Consider the following 11,620-nt stretch of genomic DNA (forward strand, 5'->3'; position numbering starts at 1 on the left):
GCACTATGATATGGAAATGAATGCCCTTCAGTGTTTGCAATATAGGTCTAGATATTCGTTGTAGAGTTTGCTGCTGTTCTTTCCCCAATTCTGATGTGAGACTCGTCAGAGACCGATTTACTGCTTCCAATTAAATCTATGCCATCTATTTACCAGGGGGAATCGTGTACAGTATCCAATCTAATATTTCCTTATCATTACGTCAATGTGTATCTGAGTTTTCTTAACATGACACAAATCTATCATAAATGAGCTTGTAATACGACTAATATCTCACTCAAACTTAAAGGTCAAGTCTACCCCAGAAAAGAAAATGTTGATTTGAATCAATAGAGAAAAAAGTAACAAGGAAAGCGCTGAATATTTCATCAAAGTCGGATGTAAAATAAGAAAGTTATTAGACATTTTAAAGTTTTGCATATTTTTGGTTATTTATGCACAGCTCGGCTACATTGAAATGAAAGAGTTGACGATGTCTCTCACTTTTTTTGTTATACGATATTTCATTTTTTACAGATTTGACCATTATGACCAACTTGACTCAACCATAAAATGTTAAAACAATAGGAATTCCACACATTCAGGGAGGAATAAAACTGTGTTACATGAGAATGAGGAGGAAATATTTCATATTTAATATAATGAAATGCAAAAGAAATAGTGAGTGGGGGAAGTCATCAGTGACCTCATTTCTACACCGACCAGGATGTGCATTTTGCGAAATTAAGCGAACCTTTAAAATATAACTTTCTTAACTGATATCAAATTTTGATGAAATTTTCAATGTTCTGCTTGTTGGATTTTTCTAATTTCATTCAAATCAAGTATATGTTGGGGTGGACGTGTCCTTTAAAACCATCTTTCATTTCTTCAGGTTCTTTGTTGACAAGCCTATAGTAAGATCAGACCCTCCCCATCTTACTAAGACATCCTTCCAGTTGATAAACTATGACAACGATGTCAAAGAACCGCCGTGTCAAGAGAATACTTGCCTAACGACAAATGAAACGAAGGAACAGAAAGATTTAAAAGAAGAGGAAGAAGCGGAGAAGGAAGGAAAATCGAAAAGTGAAGAGGAAGAAGAAGAGGGGGAGGAAGGAAAGAAAGAATCATTCAAGGAAGACACAGACGAGGATCCTTTGAAGGGACTAAGTCCTGAAGAAATCAACCAGCTTGCTATAAGAGCTTTCTGGACATCAACGACTCGAAGGATGACAGAACAAGCTTGTCTTCCAGTCCCAAAGGTAGTTCTTTCACGTTTCACATTAGGTGAACGATGGTCAAAACTTCCTTTTCTTTCGATAATTTATTGGGTTTTTTAGTACTCGATCTTGCAAATGTTATCTGGTTAAAAAATTATATATGCAAAATTCAAATAATAATAGCACTTTCTTTTTAATGACGAATATTCGATATGATACACAGATTGAGAAATCCACAGATGAACAAAATAAAACTTGAAGAACACCACTGTACTCACGAAATGTGCATGACAATGAAAAGCTTGATCCTTTTCTGCCATCCCAGTTACGAGGGGGGGCTTTCCGTTTTTTTATTAGGAAGTTAAGCTTTGAAAATTATAAGGAAATAAAGCTTTAAAGAGTGTCTTCTGTAAAATTATTTTTTAAAAATTAACAAGTAAGAAATGTTTTTGTTTCGTTGAGGGGGAGGGGGTGATGATGAACTTTTATTGTGCAAATTTCACCTAAATTCTTCTTCCTTATTGTAAATAAGCCAACAATATTTTATGCAGATATATTTTAAAAATTCTCAATCCTCAGTTCCGTCCTCCAAGCTCGACGCTAGAGAGGAACGCAGACCTGGTAAAATACCGTCCCTGGCGATACGACGTTGGTCCAGCCACCTGGCAGGAGATCACACCTCCAGTATGGGATCGGATCCAGGAACGGGCCAGGATCAAACCTCGACAGTCCTATCCTAGACCAACACCTGTCATTAACACCACGGCATTCACCCCTATACCCGCCATCAATAGGCCCAAATCAGGAAAGTAAGTTTTGGCAGGGACCCTTTTCCGCTTGTCGGTGTTTTTGGGGGTTATTTTGCTAACAAAGAAAGAAATGTCTGAAGCAACTGCGTCAGTCTTTTTTTTTGGCGTTTGGTGGAGACCTTTTATTTTAAATATTAACCCACTTTTCAGGTAACAATTTCTTTTTGGCAGAGATACGTGATTGTGGTTTGCCTGTTTCATAGATTATTCGATCAGCTCCCAGGCATCTGGTTTTAGTCATGTTAGGATCGTTAAGTATTTTTTTTTGAGCAAAGAAAAACCTGCAATGTCATCTCCAATGTTCAACAACAAGTCTTAGCGTGACACAGTCATAACAGACCGTTATGCAAATAATGGTTTATCAATCATAATTTATTTATGTATTTTGTTGTACTCAGTTTGGCAGTACGGTTGGAGTTGAAGTGCGAACCACAAGACTGAAAAATGAAACTTTGACATTTTCCATGATTGTGTTTACCGTTTCTGTTCAGATCAAAATTGAAAGATGGTGGCAGTATTTCTGTAAACGAAACGATAACAGATCTCGTCAAACGAGAAAGGCTTACTTCGACCTAGTAAGTATAGCAGCAACCAGATCCCTTTCCCATTATTCTGTAACTCCAACTACCATTACCAGATCACTTTTGCAAATAACGGGGATGGGGGGGGGGGGGTCTGAAAATTAACGGGAGTACTATTCCACGTCACCTCTATATACCAATATGCAGTCAAACCTGTGTTAGTGGCCATATGTACGTAGCATCCACCTGCCTATAGTGACCATTACAACTGTTTCAAATGGAGGCAGATTGTGTGTATAAGAACCTTTCTATAGCAGCCACCTGGCTATAGTGACCACTAAAACTGTTTCAAATTGAGGCAGATTGTGTGTATATAACATGTCTGTCGGAGCCACTGTCAATAAAGGCCACATTTTGTGTTTCCCTTGGGTGGTTAATAATAATAATAATAATAGTCAGTTCTTGTCTAGCGCATATGATTAACGTCTCTATGCGCTTCCAAAGGACTTGGATATCATTATCCAGGCTGTACCTAAAGCAGCCTTTCCAGCGCTCGGCATTTCAAGGAATAAATTCCTGCCAGGTACCCATTCACCTCACTTGGGTTGAGTGCAGCACACTGTGGATAAATTTCTTGCTGAAGGAAGCTACGCCATGGCTGTGAAATTGAACCCACGACCTTCTGTTTTAAAGTCTGGAGACTAATCCACTGGGCCACCACGCTCCACTATGGACAGGCTTCGTTCTCGTAGTGCAGGGGCAGTACATTTTGGTTGTGTTATTGCATTTCAATAATGATTATCTAATCTAATTGTCTTCGTATTCTGATATATTCGTTTGATACTGATAATAACAATCGTCACCAGAGGTTTAGATTAATTTTCAATGTTCTCTGACATTTCTACTTTGCTACTTTTGTAGAAAGGCCATAAGGTTTCTTTAATTACATAATTCATTTCTGATATGAACATTTTCTGTCTTCGATATCCGGCATTTTCCTGTGTTATTTTTGTATATTTCCGTTCCTTTTTGCGTGAACATTGTGGTATATTGCTGACAATATTCTAACCGATCCTACATCTGTATTATCCACTTCTCGTCTATTCTTCGTTTTAATTTGATTTGATTTGATTTATTGTTTTCTTCTGCATCCATAACATTTGTATAATACATTTTTCATAACATAATAAACATAATATGTTAGCATTTTTGGCATAAATTGTAAATAAAGATTACTAAAAGATAATTCCAGACAAAAATGATTAACTATATGATGTTCAAAATTTGCAGGAGAAGGATTGTCATCATAAGCAGATTGCTTGAAAAAATGACAATTTTCACGTACTATCATTGTCCTCAGGGGCGGATCCAGGATTTTCCAAGGGGGAGGCGGCACATTCTACTTGGGGAAATTTGACAACCAACAAAAAAGGTCCTCGCTTTCAAGGGGGGGGGGGGACACTTGTAATATAACGTCATATTTACATTACAAATTTTAATTGTGCCTCTCAAAGGGGGGGGGGGCACTGACCAGTTCTGCCCCCTGGATTCGCCACTGATTGTCCTCTATTCCTATTACCCACCCCCCCCCTAAATTTCACAATTTGAATTCTTTCCCTCATTACTCGGTATAGTGTCCGCCAGTGTCCCGGTTATGCAGGCTACCGTCCTAGGTCACCGCTTCGAATCCCCATGGAGAATCTGAATGAACCCAATCTCAGGATGACGACCACTATGAAAGCCAGTTATAGGTAAGGTCCATCATTGGTGGCTCCATCGCTCTATTTTTAATCCGGATTCTAATATTCGCTTCAACCTGTACTATTGTTTTTCACTTTCTACACATCGCAATTCTTTCTTTTTTCGATAAACTAACAAGATTATAAAAAATCGAAATGTAAGAAAGATTAAAACTTTCAAAGTAACTCGGTTCATTGAACCGGAAACTGTAAATTAAAAAAAAAAATGCACGCCAGGAGACATGTGAGGGATAAATAGTAGACTCACGACGCTACCAGAAATTACTATTCTCCCAAACTCTGTAACAGAAATTTACCAAATTGACCCTTCTCATATTTCAAAGGTGACACTTTTGCCTTATTTTGCTTACTCATGCATGCCTTAATTGACCAATCAAATCTTCCCATGGAAGTTTGTTAATGAGTGCAGCCATATTCGCTGAAACATTTTATTTTGCTAAGAAGTTATGGTGTGTGTTTTTTTCAATAGAGGAGTAACCTGTTTTGCTAATGTATTTAGATTTTATCACAGAAGGAATAAAAACAAATCAAAACTATATCGCCAACCTCATGATCTTAAGTTCGCTTTGTTTGAATTTTCATCACTTTTCTCCAGACCATTGATGTTTCCTCTGATCAACATGGACCACTTTCCTCACATGGGTCCGATGTCTCGTACAGTCACTCTCACCTACCCCTGCAACCCCTTCAATAAGGTCGAGAAACTTCGCAGCTACGGAGGAAACGATGTCTAACCCGAGCTCCTGCTTGATAACTATCTATCCCAAATAACACCCCACCATGACAAGCAGTTCCCTGAAACGTGGCCCAAGTATTTGAATTTTAATAAAAAGATACTCACTCAATAATCATTTATAGATAGGATAGGAGAGCAGATATTGTAAGAAATCGTGAAAACCAACAACTGGTGGACGTCGTATTGTTAACTCTAATTGATCATCGAAAATAAACACATTTGAGTAATCATATAAGCCATGATATCGTGATTATTAAGGGTTTTTAATAAAGGTCATGTTCACGATGTTGAGCTCTTGTATTGACAAAATTTCCCTTGTAGAAGGAATCGGATTAGGGCTGAATCGCAATTAAAGACTTTGCCCCGATACTAATTGATAAACTTTTAAATAACTTTCCCTTAAAATAGTTATATTCATCTGGCCCGCCTACCCTACATTCCTTGCTTAACGTTCTCCCCATCTTTGATAAACCTTCTAAATAGGGAATTGAATTTCAAGATATGTAATAACTTTTCTAATAAAGCGCATATTTGAGTAATTTTGTTTCTAATGTTGTATTTCGTAATGGGTATTAATGACCTATTGCGATTTTTGTTCGCACTTAAGTCTTTTTCAACCCCGATCCCTCCCCCCCTCTCTCTCTCTACCTATGCCACACAGATTTTCTCAATTAACACATCTTTCTCTCACTCTCCCCTCCACCCCTCGTCCATCATACGCTGTACCTTTCCTTGGCTTTCATATAATTTCAAACCAAAAAGAACAAGGCCCTTTATCGGATCAAAGACATCTAAATCAGGGGTGCCGAATTCGGCAGGGGCATATAACATTTTCACCCCAACAAAAACGAGGGAGCAAGAAGAGAAACAAAAATATATTTCTGTTTTCCATGATCACGACCCTATTAAAACTGTGTAATAAATCCTTCAATAAATTAAAAATACACATGCCCGGTCGCTTCGCTCCCTCGCTTTCTAGAAACTTAACGAGAAAAATAGCATTCGATCGAAGATAGCATTATTCCGCCAAATTCGTTAGGACGACTTAATTGCCGCCCAAAACTACTTGTGTCACGAGTTCCCTCCCCAAAGAGGTTAGCCACTTGGATGTCCCCAGTCCTGGGGCCCGTTTCATAAAGAGATGCAACTGTTGTAGCTAGCTTTGCCATTATGGCAACTACCATCGGTAAAAGGGCTCAGCAGCTAATCCGAATCAAGGTTTCCATGGTAGTTGCCATAATGGCAAGATTACAACAGTTGCAACTCTTTAAGAAACGGGCCCCAGAATTGCTTCACTGTAAAAACTGTGGTGTTAAAACTGACACCAGTTGGTGTTAATAGAGGACCACACCCTGAGGTGTTAAAATTACACCCTAGAGATTGAACATAACACCATAGAGTGTAAATATAACAACCAAAGGTGTTGTAATAACACCTATAGGTGTTAAACTAACACTGCCAATTTAACACCGAAGTAAAATGACTGGTGTGGTCCTCTATGTATACCGGTTAACACCACAGTCTTTGCTGTGTTCCGATGTGCTTTACTATACTTTTTATATCCTATTACACATTCCACAGAAAAGTAAATTCAACCGACAAAAAATCATTTGCCTTTATGGAGCACTTTATTCAAACGTATTTTTTGTTTTCATTCTGCTACTATACCTGAAAAACAAACAACACAAATTACATCAACATCATATTTTCATTTTTTTTAAGGCTTGCGCAGTTCACATCTCAAATAAGTTCACACACATAACGTAAATTTTACAATAATCTACAACTCGGGCAACAATATAACGATTTTTCGTTAAAATTTACAGGTCCTTTAATCTAAACTCTATACATCGCATTTTTAAACCTATCTTATCATTAGTTAACACCATCATAAAGCTAATGAGAAAAGGGCAATTTTAAAGGGTAATTCTACATGTACGTATATGGAAGCTTTTAGTTTGCATTCCCATAGGTGAATTTAATAGGTGTAACTTTTTTGAATAAAGTTACTAGTATTTTGTCCTGGACTACATCATTCGTAGACAGTTGCCCGTTTAAGAATGTTTTCAGAATAACGAAGTTCAATTATTTCTTGGCTATATGTTCATAATAATGTAGGGGCGTCTTCCTATCATAAAGAATACGACATAAAGTACACTATTCGGGAAATGTGACAACGGAATGTACGGAAAATTCCGGATTTTATCAACAGAATACCACTCATGACTCTATCACAAATACATTCATAACTGACATCAAGAAAATTATGCCTGATGTGGATTTTAGCAGTTCTGCCATTATTATCACAACTAACTAACAACTAACACAATATTGAACAAACAAAGTGTTTCGGTGGTGGAAATTACTTCATTTGACCATTGATCTATGGAAGATGAATGCAATTTGCATTATAATACCTTTTTAATGCAGCAATACAGGCTAAATCAGCGTGCAGTACGCGCACTTTTTATTTTTCATTGAAGACCTTCTTTGACTTGCTATATTATGATAAATTACAAATTGCAAAAATAATGATGTACATTATTGGTAGAATTAAGACTACTCACTATCACAATTGAAATCATAACAATTCAAAATTCAATGTACAATCCATCAATAAATCAATATTACAACATGAAAATAGTGTGACCATTGACATCAAGGTTTGTAATTTCACAGCAAGGAATAAACATCGAAAGAAAAGAAAAAAAATATCATCATGGTGCTTCTATTATACTCCTTGACCATTAACTTTTATTCAGATTTCAGACTATTTCCACCAAATATATGAGAATGTCATTCATAACATCAATTACGTTAAACGTACTTGGTCATTTAATCCAATTTCACTTAAAATGAAAAATAGTATTCTATGAGAATGTCGACTTCTTTCAGAATACGAAGATCTGGAAATGTTACTTATCATGATAATATCATTCAAAGTTTACAGAGTATAAGTATATTTTCATGAACATAATTCTGAATTGAGTATGCATTACGAAATATAAGTCCAAGTTACACACTATGTACGGACCAGTGCTACACATAGCCTTGAAGAGGTGCAAATTTCTGAAAGGTCAGTGTTCCTTTGTATTATATCCCCCCCCCCTGGATGGTGCAAAGTTTACGTTCATATTAAGACGCGCCACTTCCTCTTTGTAGATAAATCAGCCCTTTTCAAACCACCACATGGAACGCTTTCAAGAACATAGAAATTGTATTGTTTAATGCCCTTCGTGACAATGAGCAACCAAGTAGTCTTTGTCGAAAATTGGTGAATCAAGACAAGGGTTTCAACCTGGGGACCGTTTCATCAACATGTTTGTCCGATAAGTTGTCAGATCTGACATCTTTCCTTGATTCTGATTGGCTGAGAGGCACTGTTACTATAGTAACTGTCGGATGAAATGGGACTTGTCGGATAAAACGTCCGACAAGTCCTTTCATGAAACGCTCCCCAGGACGCTGGACAAACGACATTATTTGCAAGTTTTCGTCAGCAAGGAATAAACAGTAAAAAATATTGGGTAAATTTTTACCACCACGAGGGTAATTATGTGTCCAACCAATTTTGGGCAGAATTTTATCCAATGCGGTTAAAAAATAAGCAGCAATTACTTTAGAATGGGCAAATTTTCATGACACTGGATAAATAAAAATGCCCAAAAGAAATGCACAATGTTGGTTGGACACATTATTACCTTCATGGAGCACTTTTAACCAATATTTTTTGAGTGCAGGGACGAACAGTTGTTCTGGATCACCAATTTTCGACAAGGACCTCCAAGCTGTTCGTTGTCATTTGACCGGCATATTCAAAACTGTGTTTTAGAATTCGTTCTATGTGACGGTGCAAAAACTCGCTATTGTGGGAGATTTTCTGACATAGCACAAAGATTTTGGACAACATGTAACCGAATCTATCAACATAGCTAACAGTGACAGGTCACGAATCTTTCTAAACATCAAGTTAGTCCGCCTTTCATACGTCTTACAATATACATGTACATGAATTTCTTCCAAACGCTCCTCTACTTTTTAAGTCTTAGATATGGTGCATCTCATACTTCTTATTCCTTTTAAATTCTTTGGATATCGCACAATACTGTTTGACAGGACTGATACGACACACACACATACTTATGATTTGAATAGTCCAGTACTTAGCATTTTTTCACACACATTTTCGCCATCTCCAAATGGCAATCGTAAGTATATTTATATTATGATGAGTGGCGTAGCGTATATGGGCGGGGCGTGGGTGTCCGGTGCTACAAACCAAGGTGTATAAAAGAGAAAGATATTACATGAGAGGCAAGGAAAGGGTAGATAGGGTGAAAAGTCATAATGGCCATGTCTTATAAGATTCTTATTAAACAGATTCTACTTGTATTTTATTGCAAAGTTGATCCCGGCCAATCAGGTGGCACCGTTCAACAGCCTGTGACAGTACCTTATAACTTTGCCTTTGACAAGTCATGCTTGATAACGAGTTTTATGAAAACAGGGCCTAGGACCGTGGGCGCGGTAGGCTCCATGTGAAAACCTCGTTTCATAAACACGAGAAAGAAATGTAAATGATTATAAACCTCAACCTTTCTTTATAAGGGCCCCGAAAATCGTTTCCACTCCTTTCGTCATTAATTGTGTTTCATTTTCAAAGTAAATTACCTTACCCATTACGTTACGCCATTTATCACAAAGAGGTGAAGAACTTTAATCCTAAAAACTACCATGACGACCGAAGATCCAACTCCTTGAGTAATACTGTTCACGCCTGTCGTCGTGGCGATTGTTAAATACAAGTACACGTATGAAAAAAAAAATTCCAAAAGAGAAAGGAATCAGAATGAAACGTTCATGTCATACATGAATCTTTTGCTTTCATCAAAAGATAATTAATATGAAATATATCTTGACGGTTTTGTTGGGTTGATTACGACTAGATGTATGTGCATATAGAGTTGGATTTACGGTAGTACTTGTACAGAGTCAAAAATGTTCACATTTACATATTATCCTTCTTTCGCCATAAAATATCCCACTATTGATATTCCAATCCTAAAAATTTTCGTCCAAAGGAAAGTGGTTGTTCATTCTAAAGTGTTGGTTTTTTTACTGTACAATTCAATCTACGATTACATCTCTTGGCTAATTTTAATATTCATTGGAAATTCTAACAATTGCTAACAATATTCATCCATAATTAACGTCTGATAACTTAGATTTAGCTAGGTCTATCGCACTATTTCATTATCAATGCTTTCATATTTTCATTTGAAAACTAATACACAATAATAATGATTATAAATTTCCCTATTCGTGTTCATTCAGTAGACTGATAGTGGCAATCATTTAGCCTAAGGGGTGATCAATCTTAATTACAAAATATCAATGTTAGGAATAGCTACTGTAATTAATCTGCCAAATTCATTATCAATCGATTCAAATGACTTTTGCCATTTTTCAAATTAAAATGTAACTCAATCAACCATGCATCCTCATCAGATCCCAACACCGATAAAAACTCAAGAATGTTTATTTCAAAATTGTTTCCATGACAACGAATTCCCGTCTACACACAAACAAAAGGAGTGATTGGACAAGCCTTGTTTTTGATAGTATACAATTAAAAAGTTTTCTAAAAATGATAAAAAAACTACAGACTCTTCTTAATGTATTGCCCCCTATTCATCGAACAATTTCTTATCTACAATTCAAAAAACACCTGACCTGTGTATACCAATAGACGAAAAACAATCGTTACCAAAGTTTGCTCCATGCAGTTCCAAGGCATTCTCTTGTATAACAAACATTCAGAAAACATCCATTTGCATCGCTTTTTGTTTTGAGTCAGTGAAGTAGTATAATAATCGTCCTGAGTTCCAAGTAATTTTGTTTCCATAATCCCATACACAACCACATGTCTTTCTCTAGATTTCGCATGATTGTTTTCATTAAAAATAAATAATATTGTAATATATTTCCGGCATACGAGCCCCTGTACAGATTTTAAAAAAAGAAAGAGCAAAACAAAGCAGAAAGAAAAACATTGTAGTATCAGCGCTGTCATAAACCAATAAACTAATATAAGTATAGAAGAGGAGAGCAAAGATAAAGTGATAAAGGTTGTAAATTACAAAAGTTTTGATCCAAGAAATGTGTGAATTCATCAAAAAAATGCACAATATTGACATCTACCAATTAAGACAATACTTGCCAATGAAGTGCAGGCAGATTAGACACATCAGAAATCTTGTACCAACATCAAAAATACTCGCTCAAAATGCACATCGATCTACATACATTCTGATACCATTGCAGACATAGCGGAATCGAGTTATAATATCAAATCCATGGAATCATAATTATCTTGAAAATTATTTATGTCGGTTTAAGAAAAAAGTTGGGCCTACACTTTCAGATAAATTTTGTGAATAAAGTATCGACAACCTGTATAACAGTCGATTTGCGAAATAAATGAAATAATGAAATTAACCCGACATCGACGATTCATTTCAAATTTGTAAATCTTTGTTTTCTTCATTCATTTTGAAAAAAATACCCGATAGCCTACTAGTACTAATAATTG

The 11,620-nt window shown here is 36.4% G+C and overlaps 1 protein-coding gene across 1 annotated transcript; it reads left to right on the forward strand.

The window, feature by feature from the left end:
* Positions 1–809: 809 nt before the first annotated feature.
* On the forward strand, positions 810–5,826 carry LOC121407514. The gene is made up of 5 exons (XM_041598642.1): positions 810–1,244; positions 1,782–2,011; positions 2,503–2,586; positions 4,167–4,283; positions 4,888–5,826. The coding sequence occupies exons 1-5, from the start codon at positions 1,212–1,214 to the stop codon at positions 5,024–5,026; spliced, it is 603 nt and encodes a 200-aa protein (XP_041454576.1). The 5' UTR covers positions 810–1,211; the 3' UTR covers positions 5,027–5,826.
* Positions 5,827–11,620: the final 5,794 nt, after the last annotated feature.

The sequence above is a fragment of the Lytechinus variegatus genome, chromosome 2 (assembly GCF_018143015.1).
Source record: "Lytechinus variegatus isolate NC3 chromosome 2, Lvar_3.0, whole genome shotgun sequence".
Classification (NCBI taxonomy): Eukaryota; Metazoa; Echinodermata; class Echinoidea; order Temnopleuroida; family Toxopneustidae; genus Lytechinus; species Lytechinus variegatus.

Coding starts and splice junctions, on each gene's coding strand:
- LOC121407514 (XM_041598642.1), top strand. CDS start 1,212: ATGACAGAACAAGCTTGTCTTCCAGTCCCAAAG. Junction 1,245..1,781: donor CTTGTCTTCCAGTCCCAAAG/GTAGTTCTTTCA, acceptor CTCAATCCTCAG/TTCCGTCCTCCAAGCTCGAC. Junction 2,012..2,502: donor AATAGGCCCAAATCAGGAAA/GTAAGTTTTGGC, acceptor GTTTCTGTTCAG/ATCAAAATTGAAAGATGGTG.